Genomic DNA, 21,100 nt, shown 5'->3' with positions numbered 1-21,100 from the left:
CCGTCGACCTGGGACCGGACCGCAGCGACGCACGGATGCACGCCAAGACCGTAGGATCCTACGCAGTGCCGTAGGGGACCGCACCGCCACTTCCCAGCAAATTAGGGACACTGTTGCTCCTGGGGTATCGGCGAGGACCATTCGCAACCGTCTCCATGAAGCTGGGATACGGTCCCGCACACCGTTAGGCCGTCTTCCGCTCACGCCCCAACATCGTGCAGCCCGCCTCCAGTGGTGTCGCGACAGGCGTGAATGGAGGGACGAATGGAGACGTGTCGTCTTCAGCGATGAGAGTCGCTTCTGCCTTGGTGCCAATGATGGTCATATGCGTGTTTGGCGCCGTGCAGGTGAGCGCCACAATCAGGACTGCATACGACCGAGGCACACAGGGCCAACACCCGGCATCATGGTGTGGGGAGCGATCTCCTACACTGGCCGTACACCACTGGTGATCGTCGAGGGGACACTGAATAGTGCACGGTACATCCAAACCGTCATCGAACCCATCGTTCTACCATTCCTAGAGCGGCAAGGTAACTTGCTGTTCCAACAGGACAATGCACGTCCGCATGTATCCCGTGCCACCCAACGTGCTCTAGAAGGTGTACGTCAACTACCCTGGCCAGCAAGATCTCCGGATCTGTCCCCCATTGAGCATGTTTGGGACTGGATGAAGCGTCGTCTCACGCGGTCTGCACGTCCAGCACGAACGCTGGTCCAACTGAGGCGCCAGGTGGAAATGGCATGGCAAGCCGTTCCACAGGACTACATCCAGCATCTCTACGATCGTCTCCATGGGCGAATAGCAGCCTGCATTGCTGCGAAAGGTGGATATACACTGTACTAGTGCCGACATTGTGCATGCTCTGTTGCCTGTGGTTCTGTCAGTGTGATCATGTGATGTATCTGACCCCAGGAATGTGTCAATAAAGTTTCCCCTTCCTGGGGCAATGAATTCACGGTGTTCTTATTTCAATTTCCAGGAGTGTAGTTATCGATCCATATGCAGAAACTGATTGGGGCCTGAACAGATTTTACCCTAAAGGTGAAGTTGAAATTAATCGTAAGATTAGTCGGTAATCTCTAAAGCCGGCCGGAGTGGCCGTGCGGTTCTAGGCGCTACAGTCTGGAACGGAGCGTCCGCTACGGTCGCAGGTTCGAATCCTGCCTCGGGCATGGATGTGTGTGATGTCCTTAGGTTAGTTGGGTTTAATTAGTTCTAAGTTCTAGGCGATTGATGACCTCAGAAGTTAACCGCATAGTGCTCAGAGCCATAATATCTAAAATAAAGAAATTTATTCGTCTTAATTCCGATTTTAACAATTCCAGTGAGGGTACAGAAACGAAACTACCTTGTCTTTTAAAAGTAATTCTACTCTTTCTGTAATTTTTGCCTTTACACCCGGCTACGTACTCTAGGTAGCAGATTACGAAAGTAAACGCTGCGGTGATAAAAAGGAAAACATAACTACGCACTTTACGTTTCTCGTGTTTTAGTTGACCTCGGGTAGCAGTATCACGCTGGAGGTGGACTTCAGCGGCGAAATCGGCAACAGGGAGGACGGCTTCGCTAGATACGACTACCTGGAGAACGGCCAGGAAAAGTGAGTACAGCAGTTCAGTAAGTACAGTTCATCCAAGCGCCACTGGTGCTGTCCAAAGGCCAGTTAATGTGCAGCCTAGAGCTCCTGGAATCTAGTGTCCCATTCTTGATCTACAAGAAACTTTGGACATTGCTCAGCACAGTCAAACGAACGAGACATTTTTATGCGATGTGTCAACTGAGGTCATAATCGTTCTACACCTTTGCTGGAACGACAGAAATGGTCGGGCTACTCTAAAGAGAGATCAAAATACACAGACGGTGTACCTGGGAATAAGGAACCAATAGTTGGAATTAAATATTCCCTATGGTACTAAGTCTCCAATGAGCAATGCATGTTTGTTTTGTTTCATAACAAACTACAGCCTACCGAATCGACGTTGGTGAAGCTTCCTTCTAAAACATACAGTCATCTGTGAAGTGAAACTACCTGGTATATTAAAACTATGTGCCGGATTGTGACTCGAATCTATAACATTTCTCCTTCTTTTGTGAAGGGCAGTGGCAGAAGTGAAACTGAGGGGTCTAGTACTGTATTGTGCTTAAATAGCTCAGTCAGTAGGGCACAATCCCTCCAAAAGCAATGGTGCCATATCCGAGTCCCAGTGCGGTACACAGTTTTAATCTGCCATGAAGTTACCCATCGGCGCTCACTCCGCTACAGGTGAAAATTCATTCTGGAGTCCCAACCTTCCATGCATCGTCCAGTCTCCCAGATGTCTTCTTCAGTACATTTGACCCATTTTTGTTGTGTGGTTCGGCACAAAAGAGTGATGACGGATGTAGCTTCCAGTGTGTGACTCGGCCGTGCTGTCGGCAGGGCGATATACGCGACGCAGTTCGAGCCCAACTTCGCGAGGTCTGCGCTGCCCTGCTACGACGAGCCGGCTGTGAAGACCTTCTACACCCTGAGCGTGCGCGCGCCAGACGGCTACACCGTGCTCTCCAACACTCCAGCCTCCAGCATCGACGACAGGTAGGCCCATCTGTGACGCTGCCACTTGTAAACCCTTCACATAAAGCTTTAGAAATCCCCACATTTGATGCTTTACTTCCGGACTTGGCCTATCTCACTGACAATTTCTTGCAGAAGGATGGAAACCTATGATGATTAAAAGTCTTCTGTTTGTTGTACCCTGTCACTATATAAAAAAACTTTAATTACAAACTTAAAACGAACGTTTTGACCGTATTGCAGCAACCTTCCCCAGGGCTAGCCTCGTTTTGGTGGAGAAAAGATGTCTACTTTAGACGAACGGTGTCAATACGTTGTATTTTTGAAACTTTGTTGGTCGTAAAATACAGGGTGATTCCAAAAGGATACCACAACTTTAAAAATGTGTATTTAATGAAAGAAACATAAAATAACCTTCTGTTATACATCATTACAAAGAGTATTTAAAAAGGTTTTTTTCATTCAAAAACAAGTTCAGAGATGTTCAATATGGCCCCTTCCAGACACTCGAGTAATATCAACCCGATACTCCAACTCGTTCCACACTCTCTGTAGCGTATCAGGCGTAACAGTTTGGATAGCTGCTGTTATTTCTCGTTTCAAATCATCAATGGTGGCTGGGAAAGGTGGCCGAAACACCATATCCTTAACATACCCCCATAAGAAAAAATCGCAGGGGGTAAGATCAGGGCTTCTTGGAGGCCAGTGATGAAGTGCTCTGTCACGCGCTGCCTGGCGGCCGATCCATCGCCTCGGGTAGTTGACGTTCAGGTAGTTCATAACTAACCTTTTTCGTAGGACTCTCCATACAGTTGATTGTGGAATTTGCAGCTCTCTGCTAGCTCTGCGAGTCGATTTCCGTGGGCTGCGAACAAATGCTTGCTGGATGCGTGCTACATTTTCATCACTCGTTCTCGGCCGTCCAGAACTTTTCCCTTTGCACAAACACCCATTCTCTGTAAACTGTTTATACCAACGTTTAATACACCACCTATCAGGAGGTTTAACACCATACTTCGTTCGAAATGCACGCTGAACAACTGTCGTCGATTCACTTCTGCCGTACTCAGTAACACAAAAAGCTTTCTGTTGAGCGGTCGCCATCTTAGCATCAACTGACGCTGACGCCTAGTCAACAACGCCTCAAGCGAACAAATGTACAACTAAATGAAACTTTATAGCTCCCTTAATTCGCCGACAGATAGTGCTTAGCTCTGCCTTTTGTCGTTGCAGAGTTTTAAATTCCTAAAGTTGTGGTATTCTTTTTGAATCACCCTGTATAGTAGGCTAGTCTGTCATATTTTTGAAACTTTACTGGCCCTATAGTATAGTGGGCTATGGCGTGCTGACACCGTTCATCTACATTCATGCTCATCAATTGCAGAATGTGGTGCCACACAACGTGGCACTACACAAAACTAGCGCTAACACCATAATCACATAGGGAACACACACGACACAGATCTGTAGGTCCACGGTATTGGTAATAAGTTGGGAAAACCGTCGCGAAACACATGTGCTACAAATCGCCACTGTTTTCTGCGCATGTACCCCGACATGAATATGGGATATGATCATCATGCACACGTACACAGGCCGCACAACGGGTTGACATACACTGGATCAGGTGGTCGAGCAGCTGCTGGGGTTTAGCCTCCCATTCTTGCACCAGTGCCTGTCGGAGCTCCTGAAGGGTCGTAGGGGTTTGAAGACGTGCAGCGATACGTCGACCGAGAGCATCCCAGACGTGCTCGATGGTGTTTAGGTTCCGAGCAAGGCTACCTGCAGTACTCCGCGGCCATCTACGGGCACTGGTGGTGAGATATCGGTCTTCTCGTGGTGTTGTACACTGTCGACGTCCCGTAATGTAGCACCTGGAAACGTTTCCTGTCTGCTGGAATCGAGATCACACTACATCTACATCTACATTTATACTCCGCAAGCCACCCAACGGTGTGTGGCGGAGGGCACTTTACGTGCCACTGTCATTACCTCCCGTTCCTGTTCCAGTCGCGTATTGTTCGCGGGAAGAACGACCGTCTGAAAGCCTCTGTGCGCGCTCTAATCTCTCTAATTTTACATTCGTGATCTCCTCGGGAGGTATAAGTAGGGGGAAGCAATATATTCGATACCTCATCCAGAAACGCACCCTCTCGAAACCTGGTCAGCAATCTACACCGCGATGCAGAGCGCCTCTCTTGCAGAGTCTGCCACTTGAGTTTGTTAAACATCTCCGTAACGCTATCACGGTTACCAAATAACCCTGTGACGAAACGCGCCGCTCTCCTTTGGATCTTCTCTATCTCCTCCGTCAACCCGATCTGGTACGGATCCCACACTGATGAGCAATACTCAAGTATAGGTCTAACGAGTGTTTTGTAAGCCACCTCCTTTGTTGATGGACTACATTTTCTAAGGACTCTCCCAATAAATCTCAACCTGGTACCCGCCTTACCAACAATTAATTTTATATGATCATTCCACTTCAAATCGTTCCGCACGCATACTCCCAGATATTTTACAGAAGTAACTGCTAGCAGTGTTTGTTCCGCTATCATATAATCATACAATAAAGGATCCTTCTTTCTATGTATTCGCAATACATTACATTTGTCTATCTTAAGGGTCAGTTGACACTTTGTGGCACACGGAGGGCCCGTGCTACGACCTGCTGTGTTTGACCAGCCTCCAGTCGCGCTAATATTCTACCCCTCATAACGTCATCAATATGTGGCCTTTGAGCCATTCTCAACACAAAGTCACCATTAGTACATCTGGAAACGTCTGCACACTTACTCGCTGCACCGTGCTCTGACATGCACCAACACACCTCTGCGTATGTGGACTGCTGTCAGCGCCACCGTGCGACGACCGCAGGTCAAATGCACCGCACGGTCATACCCCGAGGTGATTTAAACCCGCAAACCGCCCACCAGAGCGTTGTTTCACCATGTATCAGCATTATCCTTAATTTATCAGCATGAGTGTACAATAAATAGAATCATCTCTTATCCACCAAAATCAGTATTGCCCTGAGGAAGGCTGTTGCAGTACGGTCGAAACGTTGATTTAAATCTTATAATTAAATAATTTTATACAATGACGCGGAACAACTCTCGGAAGAATTTTAATCATCAAGACTTGGGCCGCAGAAACCTAAGAGGGCTGTCCAGAAAGTAACTTCCGATCGGCCGCGTAATGGAAACCACAGTGAAAATAACAAACGTTTTATTTGCAACAGTTAGGTACACCTTCTACCTACTTCTCTACGTATTCGCCGTTCCAACTTCGAGTGTTGTCGTAGTGTTGTAACAACTTTCCAATATCCTCGTCATAGAAAGCAGCCGCCTGTGCTTTCGGCCAGTTATCTGCACCGGTCTGCAGCTCGTTGTCTGTGGAAAAACTTTGTCTTCATAGCCAGCGGTTCTTGTGAGCAGAGATGAGACTCAGGGAAAGCCAGTTACGGACTGTATTGTGGGTGATCAAACACTTCTCGTTGGAAACACTGCAGGAGCGTCTTCATTGCCCCTGCAGTGTACGGCCGAGAATTGGCTTGAAGACGGAACTGCTCGACAGTTGTGTTATGTGGGCTGCATGACACAGGCGAAATCTCTAAGCAGGCCCTCCTACTTAGAGGGAGACGTTATTCCCTACGCATCTTTACGTGCTCACTTTTCGCTCAAAACTGAAAAGAACGACGCGACACGATCGACGGGCATATTAGAGACACTGCCCAACACATGCGTGCAAAACTTTTGCGGATTTTCCCAGTGGTTTACATTTCGCAACCGATCGGTACTTACTTTCTGGACAACCCTCGCAAATTCACATAATTTATGGTTTTAAAGAAATAAAGAATGTTGAAGCCACGTAGTGAAATTTTCAGTTTAGCGGGGATGACATGCGTTGTAAGGGTCGAAGGAACGAAGACGGCAGATGAAAGTCTATTCCACATCTTATTCAATCTTCAAGAAAGCGAAGGAGAAATTTGTAGAGTGAGTTAAAGTTCAACAAAAAGTAATAATAACTTATGAGGTTTGTCGATGACATGTTTAATTCTGTCAGGGACACCAAAGTTCTATGAAGATTAATTGAAAAGCGTGACTATTTCCTCTTTCCTCGGTCAAGTGAACCATTACGTGGCAGTCATTTCCAGAATGATGTATGTATGCAGACGGAAGAGACGAATGGAAATTTGTATCAAAGCCGGGATTCCCACCCGTGTCTCCCGCTCACTAGACAGATGCACTAACCACTACGGCACAGTGGCTTTGTGCAACTGCACGGAATACCCCGTCACGCCTCCATACTCAATCCAAATTGCCATTCGTGCTTCAGCCCACTTGGTACTCCCCTTAAACTTGATCAGCACTGCAGAGGCTCTGCAGCTTTACTGGTAAAGCACATCAGCTTCGAGCAAAGCGGTGAATTCTCCCTGAAACCAAGGTGTAGGTGCTTTCATTAAATGAAACTTATTTTGTCCCAGAGACCTTTTCAAATCTCAAACATCTATGATATACATATATGCACACTGTAGCGAGGAATAAAATTTTTATCGAGACCAGGTTCGAACCCTTGTCCCGTGCTTCTGAAAATTTGGACTGAGGAGGGAGAAGTGTTAGGGTAATCCGTGAAGTTATGCAAAGCCACTGTACCAGGGTGGCGAAGCTGTTAGCGCATCTGCTCCGTGAATGGGAGACCTGGATTAGAATCCCGGGCAAGGTGCAAATTTTTATTCGTCACATCAGTTCGCATATATACAGGGCTATTACAAATGATTGAAGCGATTTCATAAATTCACTATAGCTCCATTCATTGACATATGGTCACGACACAATACAGATACGTAGAAAAACTCATAAAGTTTTGTTCGGCTCAAGCCGCACTTCAGGTTTCTGCCGCCAGAGCGCTCGAGAGCGCAGTGAGACAAAATGGCGACAGGAGCCGAGAAAGCGTATGTCGTGCTTGAAATGCACTCACATCAGTCAGTCATAACAGTGCAACGACACTTCAGGACGAAGTTCAACAAAGATCCACCAACTGCTAACTCCATTCGGCGATGGTATGCGCAGTTTAAAGCTTCTGGATGCCTCTGTAAGGGGAAATCAACGGGTCGGCCTGCAGTGAGCGAAGAAACGGTTGAACGCGTGCGGGCAAGTTTCACGCGTAGCCCGCGGAAGTCGACGAATAAATTGGCTCATGCCACAACAGGAGACCGACAGCGCCGACTTCATCTTTCAACAGGATGGTGCTCCACCGCACTTCCATCATGATGTTCGGCATTTATTAAACAGGAGATTGGAAAACCGATGGATCGGTCGTGGTGGAGATCATGATCGGCAATTCATGTCATGGCCTCCACGCTCTCCCGACTTAACCCCATGCGATTTCTTTCTGTGGGGTTATGTGAAAGATTCAGTGTTTAAACCTCCTCTACCAAGAAACGTGCCAGAACTGCGAGCTCGCATCAACGATGCTTTCGAACTCATTGATGGGGACATGCTGCGCCGAGTGTGGGAGGAACTTGATTGTCGGCTTGATGTCTGCCGAATCACTAAAGAGGCACATATCGAACATTTGTGAATGCCTAAATAAACTTTTTGAGTTTTTGTATATGTGTGCAACGCATTGTGAAAATATCTCAAATAATAAAGTTGTTGTACAGCTGTGAAATCGCTTCAATCATTTGTAATAACCCTGTACATCACAGGTTTGAGGCTTCAAAAGGTCTCTGGAACCATAAAAGGTTCGTTTGATCATCAGAATGGCTACAAGGCGATGTTCAAGGCGGCACGTCTCCTGAACAGCCAAACAGAGACTTCAACAACCAGGGACTACGCCGAGTCATCATTCGGTGGGAAAATCAGCAAATTATTTGAATTGAGGGGTGTAGAAAAGGATTAATACCTCGTTTGATGGTTGTAGCTCGATTTTTTTTTCCGACATGATGATTGAAACTGTTACTGCCACTCGTAGGCCACATAAATTCACAATATGTTCTGTAGAAACGGATGTCACTGTAATATGACAGTACTTCTGTACATTTCCCAATCAGGGTGAACATACCTCTGCTCAAGAAATCTACGGTCAACTAAGGTCGATACCAAAGCCAATTCACTCCCAAATCGATGAGCGCTGATGTAGTCACTATAAAGGTTACAGGAATCCAATGTTACGAAATTCCGTAAATACCACAACAGTCTCTGGTCACGAATATTTCTTTATTCAATTGTTATTTCAATCCTTACGATCATCTTCAGACTGATCTGTCTTCATGAAGCTAACAGAGGAAGTAAATTAAATATATAGCCATAAATGGCATCGTCACATAGAGTAACATGACGTATAGTACAAAACGAACACTCCAGCAACGTCTAGCCATTACGGGTAATGAATAGTTACCATTTTATCTTGATTTTATCCTGGTCCCGGCGGAGGTTCGAGTCCTCCCTCGGGCATGGGTGTGTGTGTGTTTGTCCTTAGGATAATTTAGGTTAAGTAGTGTGTAAGCTTAGGGACTGATGACCTTAGCAGTTAAGTCCCATACGATTTCACAAACATTTGAACACTTTGATTTTATTCTATGTGACGATGCCATGTATGGCCATGTGTTTTATTCACTTATTTTGCTATCTTCTTGAAGCAGATCAATCTGAAGATGATCATAATGACTGAAATCGGTAACTGAATAAACAAATATTTGCTACCAGAGACTTTTGTGGTATGTACAAAATTTGGCAATCAAATTCTCTGTGCAGTTCAACAAGATCTCCATAGGGCTGTGCGGCATTCTTGAGTAGTAGTGATTTAAATAGCTTTTAACACCACTGGTACTGATTATGATATTAATCATCTCATTAGCTGTAAGACCTTTGAGTCGGTACTTTCCATTTTGTTACCTGGACCAACATTTCGGTCACTATTGCAAGCGGTCTTCGTAAGAATCATCCATTTATAAGTGGACTAGTCTCCAGGTCAGCTCTTATATAATGTCATTACATCCAGTTCGTAGTGACAGTTGTCAAGAACTGCAGGAAACTCGGTTTCAGTAGCACGGCAGTAGGGTTCAAATGGCTCTGAGCACTATGGGACTCAACTGCCGTGGTCATAAGTCACCTAGAACTTAAAACTACTTAAACCTAACTAACCTAAGGACAGCACACAACACCCAGCCATCACGAGGCAGAGAAAATCCCTGACCCCGCCGGGAATCGAACCCGGCGGCAGTAGGGGGTAGATGGGATCTGACACCTTTTATGAATAGTAGTTACTATTTTCATATTGACTAGTCTTGACGAATGACGGCCAAGCCAATACAACGAAATCGCACTAGCGTGGAAGAATGTATCTGATACTTCAACACTTACATGTTTGTCTTATAAATCTATGTAAAATTTTTCTCAACAACCGAACTTCATAAAACTCAAAAAATTTTACATATGACACCATCACTTCAGAAAATGGCTTCCCTTAGCGGGAACTAAGTCGTAATAATGGGTGACCATTTAATCTGAAATCAACAAACTGCCGTAATGTAAGAAGGCGTTATCATCCCACCACACACACACGCACTAGGAGATGTGCGCCAGTATCTTACCTGTAGATTGTGACGAAGGTCGTAGAATCATTTGTATTTCAGTTGTTGATCACAGACATGCTCTTTTGCAGCGACCTTCAGATGACTGGCTGGAGATGGTGACGAACACTTACCCAGTAAGACTTTTTTTTTACCATTAATCTCTTCCATTACATTTCTCTATTGTAGATACAGTTTTTCGACTATGTTTTTGTTTCTGTGCTTACAGAAACAACTGTGGTCTTCTTTCCTATACAGACCTCTTATTTATCGTCGGATCCCAATCCGGAAATGAACAGTAATAGCACGAACACTGTTTCTGATCTAAGTAAAAAATTCTCCGCACTGTTATCTAACGCAGTCATATGTTCAAAATTATGTCTTCAACGGGAACCGATGACCTGCACCAAAGTGGCAGAGAAATCACAACCTTCACATCTTGAGAAGCATGATTTTGGAACTATCCTTCACTGTTGTTCTTATAGCAGTGCATAATAAAAATAGTAGTAGTAATACTAATAACAATAATAGAGTGATGTAGTTCATGTGTAGAACATTTAAGAGTAAGACAATGAAATGTAGTAGAGAGTTTCTTCTATTGGTGTGTCAACATCATCATCATCATCATCATTTAAGACTGATTATGCCTTTCACCGTTCAGTCTGGAGCATAACCCCCCTTATACAGTTCCTCCATGATCCCCTATTCAGTGCTAACATTGGTGCCTCTTCTGATGTTAAACCTATTACTTCAAAATCATTCTTAACCGAATCTAGGTACCTCCTCCTCGGTCTGCTCCGACTCCTCCTACCCTCTACTGCTGAGTCCATGAGTCTCTTGGGTAACCTTGCTTCTCCCATGCGTGTAACATGACCCCACCATCTAAGCCTGTTCGCCCTGACTGCTACATCTATAGAGTTCATTCCCAGCTTTTCTTTGATTTCCTCATTGTTGACACCCTCCTGCCATTGTTCCCATATACTAGTACCTGCAATCATCCTAGCTACTTTCATATCCGTAACCTTAACCTTGTTGATAAGGTAACCTGAATCCACCCAGCTTTCGCTCCCATACAACAAAGTTGGTCGAAAGATTGAACGGGTGCACAGATAACTTAGTCTTGGTACTGACTTCCTTCTTGCAGAAGAGACTAGACCGTAGCTGAACGCTCACTGCATTAGCTTTGCTACACCTCGCTTCCAGTTCTTTCACTATGTTGCCATCCTGTGAGAATATGCATCCTAAGTACTTGAAACCGTCCACCTGTTCTAACTTTGTTCCTCCTATTTGGCACTCAATCCGTTTATATTTCTTTCCCACTGACATTACTTTCGTTTTGGAGATGCCAATCTACATACCATAGTCCTTACATTTCTGATCTAGCTCTGAAATATTACTTTGCAAACTTTCAATCGAATCTGCCATCACAACTAAGTCATCCGCATATGCAAGACTGCTTATTTTGTGTTCACATATCTTAATCTCACCCAGCCAGTCTATTGTTTATGGATCCATAAATAATATGAACAACAGTGGAGACAGGTTGCAGCCTTGTCTTACCCCTGAAACTACTCTGAACCATGAACTCAATTTACCGTCAACTCTAACTGCTGCCTGACTATCCATGTAAAGACCTTTAATTGCTTGCAAAAGTTTGCCTCCTATTCCCTAATCTTGAAGAACAGACAATAACTTCCTCCTAGGAACCCGGTCTTATGCCTTTTCTAGATCTATAAAGCATAGATACAATTCCCTGTTCCACTCATAACACTTCTCCATTATTTGCCGTAAGCTAAAGATCTGGTCCTGACAACCTCTAAGAAGCCTAAACCCACACTGATTTTCATCCAATTGGTCCTCAACTAATACTTGCACTTTCCTTTCAACAATACTTGAGAAGATTTTACCCACAACGCTGATTAAAGAGATACCTCTGTAGTTGTTACAATCTTTTGTGTTTCCATGTTTAAAGATTGGTGTGATTACTGCTTTTGTCCAGTCTGATGGAACCTGTCCCGACTCCCAGGCCATTTCAATTATCCTGTGTAGCCATTTAAGTCCTGACATTCCACTGTATTTGATGAGTTCCGACTTAATTTCATCCACCCCAGCCGCTTTATTGCACTGCAATCTATTGACCATTTTCTCCACTTCCTCAAATGTGATCCTATTTCCATCATCATTCCTATCCCATTGTACCTCGAAATCTGAAACATTACTGATCGCATTTTCACCTACATTGAGCAACTCTTCAAAATATTGCATCCATCTGCCCAAGGCATCCTCAGGATTCACCAGCAGTTTTCCTGACCTGTCCAAAATACTTGTCATTTCCTTCTTACCTCACTTTCGAAGACTGCTAATTACACTCCAGAATGGTTTTCCAGCAGCTTGACCCATAGTCTCCAACCTGTTTCCAAAGTCTTCCCACGATTTCTTCTTGGATGCTGCAATTATCTGTTTGGCTTTGTTTCTTTCTTCAACATAACTTTCTCTGTCTACCTGGGTTCTGGTATGTAGCCATTTTTGATACGCTTTCTTTTTCCTTTTACAGGCTGCCTTGACTGTATCATTTCACCAAGCTGTTTGCTTCATCCTACTTTTACACACTACTGTTCCAAGACATTCTTTAGCCACTTCTAGTACTGTGTCCCTGTACCTTGTCCATTCCTTTTCCAATGACTGTAATTGACTACATTCAACTAACTGGTACCTTTCTGAGATCGCTGTTATGTACTTGTGCCTGATTTCCTTATCCTGAAGTTTCTCCACTCTTATCCTCCTACATATGGACCTGACCTCCTGCACTTTCGGCCTCACAATCCCAATTTCGCTGCAGGTTAAATAATGATCAGTGTCATGAAAGAATCCCCTGAATACACGTGTGTCCCTCACAGCCTTCCTGAATTCCTGATCTGTTACTATATAGTCAATGACAGATGTGGTTCCCCTGCCTTCCCAAGTATACCGGTGAATGTTCTTATGTTTAAAAAAGGAGTTTATGATTACTAAGCCCATACTGGCACAGATGTTGATGTATGTGATTGTGAAACACACAGCATGAACATCATTGATTTATTGAACCGGAGTGGTGTGCTCTTACGTAAATTTCCTTATAAATTGATCTGAATGTATTCAGAGATTAATTTTCGACACTTATCATTCAGAAAATATTTATATATAAAGGTTTCATCTTTCCTCTAAGTCAAATCTAAAGGCAGGTATTGAAGTCGCTAATAAGAAACAATATATATATTCCAATTTGCTGTTAAGAATGTGTATCAACCATTATTCCTACGCATTCCAGAAAGAAAAGTAGGAGACGTCAATCATTTTCTGTTTTTATGCAGTTTTTTTTCTAAAATGGCAAGATCGTCGTACGTTCTGCACGGTTTGCATTAGGAAGTTCACACTGGACGGTTGGCCGCTGCACATGATGGGAATTAGTACGCGCATCATGGATTGGTTTAGCGACGAAGCCCACTTTAATTTGAATGGGTTTGTAAATAATCAAAATTGCCGCATTTGGGGACTGAGAATCCGCAGTTTGCTATCGAGAAGTCTCTTCACCCTCAACGGGTTACTGTGTGTTGTGCGATGTCCAGTCATGGAATAGTTGGTGCCATATTCCTTGGTGGCACGGTGACTGCCGAAGGGGTACGCGAAATTTTTGAAGCACGATTTCATCCCCATTATCCAAAATCACCCTGCTTACGACAACATGTGGTTCGTGCAAGACGAAGCTCGACCCATCGAATCAGGGGAGTGTTTGATGTCCTGGAGGAGCACGTTGGTGATCGCATTCTGGCTGTGTGGTACCCAGAGTCCACTGACATGCTCCCCGATTGCCTGCCATATTCTCCGGATCTGAAAACATACAATTCCTTTTTGTGGAACTATATTAAACGCAAGGTGTACAGCAATAACCCCTACCCGTAGCATAGCTGAAAACAGCCACTTATGAGGTCATTGTGTAACTAACCGGTTACTACGGGTTATTACGTTATTATTGGGAATGTAAATGCTTATTGCTTGTGAAGTTAACTTGAGAAGATTAGGATCGCCACCGACTCTAACCATACAACTAATCGAAGGTTTGGTCGAGTCGGAAAATAAATTAATTTGATCACAGATCAAAAACTCACAAAAATGCATTCGTTGTGAGGTCGCTCATAGCGGATAGAATGTAATTAACAGTATTGCCCGTGCACTGTTCACGACAATAAAACATTTAAAATAAAATAGAAAATGCATGAACACAGCATAAGATCAGCTCCCAGCAACACACCTGAAAATAAGACTTAACCTAAAGAATTTGTTATGAAATACAAGGGGAGACTAATCACTGGACCTGTGCATAAGGAAACGCATTGGATGTGCTAACGGGAAAGCTACGAGGTGAGTGGCTTAGGGGCAAAACCGTAATCTCGGAACACAAGAGAAAATTGTAGATAAAATCATTTATTCCTAAGATAAAGATGTGAGGCATGTACACGATTCCTGATAACACGTGGTTCGTGGAGACACAATTTCTAGGTATAGTGCCAAATTCCAACAATATCACATCACACAATCATGTTAACATTATCTAAAACAAACATGCGATCGGACAGTTAGTGATGCCGGTAGCCCAACAACTATAATGTTCTACCACGTGGTTGGCTCCCCACGGACGAAAGACACATAAAGTAAGGAAAATTTACGAGAAGGCAAAGCTCTAAATACACTCCTGGAAATGGAAAAAAGAACACATTGACACCGGTGTGTCAGACCCACCATACTTGCTCCGGACACTGCGAGAGGGCTGTACAAGCAATGATCACACGCACGGCACAGCGGACACACCAGGAACCGCGGTGTTGGCCGTCGAATGGCGCTAGCTGCGCAGCATTTGTGCACCGCCGCCGTCAGTGTCAGCCAGTTTGCCGTGGCATACGGAGCTCCATCGCAGTCTTTAACACTGGTAGCATGCCGCGACAGCGTGGACGTGAACCGTATGTGCAGTTGACGGACTTTGAGCGAGGGCGTATAGTGGGCATGCGGGAGGCCGGGTGGACGTACCGCCGAATTGCTCAACACGTGGGGCGTGAGGTCTCCACAGTACATCGATGTTGTCGCCAGTGGTCGGCGGAAGGTGCACGTGCCCGTCGACCTGGGACCGGACCGCAGCGACGCACGGATGCACGCCAAGACCGTAGGATCCTACGCAGTGCCGTAGGGGACCGCACCGCCACTTCCCAGCAAATTAGGGACACTGTTGCTCCTGGGGTATCGGCGAGGACCATTCGCAACCGTCTCCATGAAGCTGGGCTACGGTCCCGCACACCGTTAGGCCGTCTTCCGCTCACGCCCCAACATCGTGCAGCCCGCCTCCAGTGGTGTCGCGACAGGCGTGAATGGAGGGACGAATGGAGACGTGTCGTCTTCAGCGATGAGAGTCGCTTCTGCCTTGGTGCCAATGATGGTCGTATGCGTGTTTGGCGCCGTGCAGGTGAGCGCCACAATCAGGACTGCATACTACCGAGGCACACAGGGCCAACACCCGGCATCATGGTGTGGGGAGCGATCTCCTACACTGGCCGTACACCACTGGTGATCGTCGAGGGGACACTGAATAGTGCACGGTACATCCAAACCGTCATCGAACCCATCGTTCTACCATTCCTAGACCGGCAAGGGAACTTGCTGTTCCAACAGGACAATGCACGTCCGCATGTATCCCGTGCCACCCAACGTGCTCTAGAAGGTGTAAGTCAACTACCCTGGCCAGCAAGATCTGCGGATCTGTCCCCCATTGAGCATGTTTGGGACTGGATGAAGCGTCGTCTCACGCGGTCTGCACGTCCAGCACGAACGCTGGTCCAACTGAGGCGCCAGGTGGAAATGGCATGGCAAGCCGTTCCACAGGACTACATCCAGCATCTCTACGATCGTCTCCATGGGAGAATAGCAGCCTGCATTGCTGCGAAAGGTGGATATACACTGTACTAGTGCCGACATTGTGCATGCTCTGTTGCCTGTGTCTAAGTGCCTGTGGTTCTGTCAGTGTGATCATGTGATGTATCTGACCCCAGGAATGTGTCAATAAAGTTTCCCCTTCCTGGGACAATGAATTCACGGTGTTCTTATTTCAATTTCCAGGAGTGTATTTAGGAAGGTGAAAGCTTATGCAGGCACAGCTGAAGGCAAACAGACATTCATACAGAAGCGAGTGCTCACTTCTTATCGACACCTTTGTGTGGCGCTCTTCCGGCGGATCCAAGTCTGCTACAGAAATTTGCTAAAAGAAAAATCTGCCAAAGTTTAGCATTCCTTGCTGCGACAAGGCAAAGCAATCTTCCAGATTTTAAAATCGAGACCAAAAGCTTACAGCTCTCCCCTCGCCAAGTAACAACGCGCCACGCGGTCAGTCTATAACTCACCCTTCTCCGACTGGAGCACAGCTGTGGACCCTTCCCGTACCGGCGGCAGACTGCCCCCTTTTTCCTCTCCAGCCTCCTCCACGCTCCGCGTGGACCGGAAAGCCCAAAGATGCCATTTCCGCCACCAACCCAACGCAGGTGGATTTCTGACAAGTAGTGCAAACCTCTTTGCCTACTTGACCACTACGAGAGTTGGCTATTCTGTACCAGTGCTGCTGAATCTCTACGACTATCGCAGACTTTCTGCAGCAGACTACGCCACCGTCTAGCAACGTGACACACAACCACATTCATTCAATCACGCCACTATGAGAGTAAACAGAAAAGAGAAACAAGGAAAAGAAGGAGAAATACTTGTGAAATTGGGCTACCGGACTAATGAAAGGTGGCTACAGGACCCTTTCAATTGACATTTCAGCGAGTCTTGCAGAATTTCGCTATTCGTCTGCGCCACATCACCGCCAATGACGGCAGGCATATCGAACAAGTCATAACGTAAATCCGAATATCTGTAGTGACGTTTACATTTTGAAAAAATTGTGTGCACGCGGCAGTTTGTAACTAATTTACTTTTTTTTTTCAAATAGTTCACTAATTCCAGTATGAGATTTTCACTCTGCAGCGGAGTGTGCGTTGATATGAAACTTCCTGGCAAATTAAAACTGTGTTCCGGACCGATACTCGAACTCGGAACGTTTGCCTTTCGCGGGCAAGTGCTGTACCATTCGAGTTACCTAAGCACGACTCATGACCCGCCTTCGCAGCTTCAATTCCGCCAGTACCTCGTCTCCAACCTTCCAAACTTCACAGGAGCTCTTCTGCGAATCTTGCAGAACTAACACTCCTGGAAAGATATTGCAGAGGTATGGCTTAGCCACAGCCTACTAGTTTGGAAGGCAGGAGACGAGGTACTCGCAGAACTGAAGCTGTGAGGGAGGGTCGTGAGTCGTGCTTGGGTAGCTCGGTTGGTAGAGCACTTGCCCTCGAAAGGCAAAGGTCCCGAATTCGAGTATCGGTCCGGCACACAGTTTTAATTTGCCAGGAAGTTTCATATCAGCGCACACTCCGCTGCTGAGTGAAAATTCCAATTCTGGAAACATCCCCCAGGCTGTGGGTAAGCCATGTCCCGCAATATGCTAGTTCTGAAAGATTCGCAGAAGAGCTTCTGTGAAGTTTGGAAGGTACGACACGAGCTACTGGCAGAATTCAAGCTGTGAGGACGGGTCGTGAGTCGTGCTTGGATAGCTCATTTCGGAGATTACTTGCCTGCGAAAGGCAAAGGTCGCCAGTCCAACTCTCGGTTCGGCACACAGTTTTAATCTGCCAGGAAGTTTCAGTTCACTAATTGTCACTCTGTACCTTGAGAAACTAAAGGTGCTCCACCCAGCAAGTGCACCAGGTCTACTCCTTCATGAAGATATTCGAATTTATAAGGCCCTTCATGATTCCGCATGGCAGAGGAGGCCGTTCATAAGATTTGCAATACTATCAGAAGTTGCATAACTAATGCCATGATGGGCGTATATTTCCAAAGTCTAAGGTGTTCTGGTAATTTTTATTTCCCCTTGAAGGTACTTTTCCGTCTAGAATTATTTTCAGAATTGATTATGTGCCTATGCGGATTCATTAATTTGCAGATACCTGCTATTGTGAAATTTCCATATGTTTACTTTAAGTTTCTATCAAATTGTTGGCGGTATAGAGCTGATGGTACGAAGTTCTGTAGATCTCGGCATTAACTTACAGCCGGCCGGTGTGGCCAAGCGGTTAAAGGCGCTACAGTCTGGAACCGCGTGACCGCTACGGTCGCAGGTTCGAATCCTGCCTCGGGCATGGATGTGTGTGATGTCCTTAGGTTAGTTAGGTTTAAGTAGTTCTAAGTTCTAGGGGACTGATGACCTTAGAAGTTAAGTCCCATAGTGCTCAGAGCCATTTGAACCATTAACTTACACTGCTTTCTCATTCCAGCCCAGACGAGGATGGCTTCCGCACATTCCAGTTCGAGGAGACGCCCCCAATGAGCGCCTACCTGCTGGCCTGGGTCGTGCTGAACACGTCCAGCGTGGTGTCGCCCTCCGACCCGGCCACGACCATTTGGACGGTGGACAACACACTGCCCCAGGCCGTCTACTCCAGCATCATCACGCCCAGTACCGTCTCTGCGATGGAGCAGCTGGTGGGCGTGCCCTACACACTGACTAAGCTGGACCATGTGGCCATTCCCAGCTTCATAGAGGGGGGCATGGAGAACTGGGGGCTCATCACCTACACGTGAGTACGGCTACTGTGCCCCACACTCGTATACCAGAGCTCCAAAGAGGGAGGAATGGATAGCGAGGAGCTGATCACACGCACAGGAGTACAGCTGTAGATCTAATTGAGGCAAACGTGGAAGACTCGGAGCAAATCCTGGCTTACTTCCAAATCCCAGAGATTTATAGAGGGAAGCAAGGAGAAATGGTGCTCCTCACGTGCACTTCAATACGGTTGTTCTTTCACTTCCCAATATCAGACTGCAAGCACACTTATAACGATTAATTTGAAAAAGTAATTCATGTAGTGAAGGTTTTATTACGCTATCCAACCTAAGGAACTAATTCTTTTCAATAAGGTTTACTAGCTCTAAAAACATTCATTGAGTGCGGCATTTGCAGGCAGTATGAAATACACATAAGGGGCTATCAAAAGGTTTCCGTTCGAAGGCCATACAGTCCTGAACTGCTACGCCAATCGGGTAAAATATCAGTGAGCATTGGGTCAGCCATCTTACCGACGCACCAGGCTGAGGAAAAGACTGCGTCCAGCAGCGCGAAGAAGTCCGCAACCGCCTGTTGCACATCCTCGTCCGACAGACATGATTGACACTTCCAGGCCTCTCTTAAGGGACAGAAGGCGTGAGGAGAGATCAGGACTACAGGGCGGATCCTCGAGTGTCTCCCACTTGAGTGGGTGTAACTTCTGCGTTACGAGGCACTGTGGTGCTGGCCTCACAGATCGACCGCCGTCTTGTGTCGAATCGTGACCAGCACAGAACTTGGCGCACCATTCCATAACGGGGGTTTTCGACACTCTTGATTCTCCGATGGATGTCTACAGTTGTTTGCCCATCGGCAGCCAGGAAAAGACTAACAGCACGCTGGAGATGTTTGGACGCATCAAGCAATACCGTCTTCGTAGTTCAAGTTTCTACATTTACCACACCTCGTTGGAGAGACGCGAATGCCACACTAATGCCTTGCCTGGATGTCGGTGCTTACATACCCTCATTGGAATTGCGCTACGTCGCACATACGCAGTAGACTCTGCGACGGAATCGGATGGGAATATCTCGACCTCCGGTATTGGGTGCGGAATTGTAGGGTTCCCATTAATAGGGCAGGCGTGCACTACACGCAGAAAGCGGCTACTAGAGTAGCGGAGTACGTGTGGCGTGCACATGGGGCTTTTTTAGATTACCCCACCCTTGGGATCAAAGACGATTTGCATGTTAAATCAGCCACAGGGACCTCGGAGAGTCTTGGTCCTCGCAGATCAGAGATAGAGAAGATAAATATGATTTTAATAAACTGCAGGAGCATCTAAGGAAAGGTCCCAGAATTAGTATCACCTACTGAAGGTTATAATGCACAGATAGTATTGGGAACAGAAAGCTGGTTGAAACCAGACTTCAATGACAACGAAATCCTAAGTTCAGACTGGAATGTTTATCGTAAGGATAGGTTAGTCACCATTGGAGGTGGCGCGTTTATTGCAGTAAAAAATCGATAAAACCTAGCGAGATTATCACAAATTCCGAATGTGAATTAATCTGGGGAAATTAAGTATCAAAGAACAGTAAAAAATGGTGATAGGAAGCTTTTGTAGACCACCTGGGTCAGGATCTGTAGTTGTAGAGAGCTTCAGACAGAGCTTGCAGAATAGCATTAGTAATTTTCCTGATCATGCCATTATAATAGGGGCTGATTTCGACTTTTCAGGTCTAGATTGGGAGAGTTATGCCATCAAAACTGCTGCCAGAGACAGGGAATCGTGTGGCATTGTTATGGGTGTCTTGTCCGAAAATTACCTTGAGCAGATAGGTGGAAAAATGGTTCAAAGGGCTCTGAGCACTATGGGACTCAACTGCTGTGGTCATGAGTCTCCTAGAACTTAGAACTACTTAAACCTAACTAACCTAAGGACATCACACACACCCATGCCCGAGGCAGGATTCGAACCTGCGACCGTAGCAGCAGCGCGGCTCCGGACTGGAGCGCCTAGAACCGCACGGCAAGAGATAGGTGGAGAACTCACTCGTGAGCGTAATGCCTTAGACCTTAAGGCAACAAACAGACCTGAACTTATTGAATCAGTTAACGTAGAGGAAGGTGTCAGTAGCCATAAAGCTGTGACACCATCAATGACGACGGGTCCTGCAGGGAACGTTAAGAAAGGTAGGAAGATATATTTGCTCAGCAAGGGTGACAGGATACAAATTTCAGAATATCTCAGCAGTCAGCATCAAATATTCGGTGATGAGGACTAAGGTGTGGAGAACAAATGGA

General features: G+C 46.0%; 1 protein-coding gene across 1 annotated transcript in view; it reads left to right on the top strand.

Moving 5' to 3' along the window:
* The window catches only part of LOC126160940 (aminopeptidase N-like), a 123,728-nt gene that overhangs the window by 51,606 nt on the left and 51,022 nt on the right, over positions 1-21,100 (top strand). The window contains exons 4-6 of the mRNA XM_049916940.1: positions 1,498-1,604; positions 2,424-2,579; positions 18,525-18,827. Coding sequence (XP_049772897.1) covers positions 1,498-1,604; positions 2,424-2,579; positions 18,525-18,827 — 566 coding nt within the window. The remainder of the gene's footprint in view (positions 1-1,497; positions 1,605-2,423; positions 2,580-18,524; positions 18,828-21,100) is intronic.

This window comes from Schistocerca cancellata, unplaced genomic scaffold, assembly GCF_023864275.1.
Source record: "Schistocerca cancellata isolate TAMUIC-IGC-003103 unplaced genomic scaffold, iqSchCanc2.1 HiC_scaffold_1167, whole genome shotgun sequence".
Classification (NCBI taxonomy): Eukaryota; Metazoa; Arthropoda; class Insecta; order Orthoptera; family Acrididae; genus Schistocerca; species Schistocerca cancellata.
The sequence above is the reverse complement of the archived record's forward strand: the minus strand, read 5'-3'. Positions and strand labels throughout refer to the sequence as shown.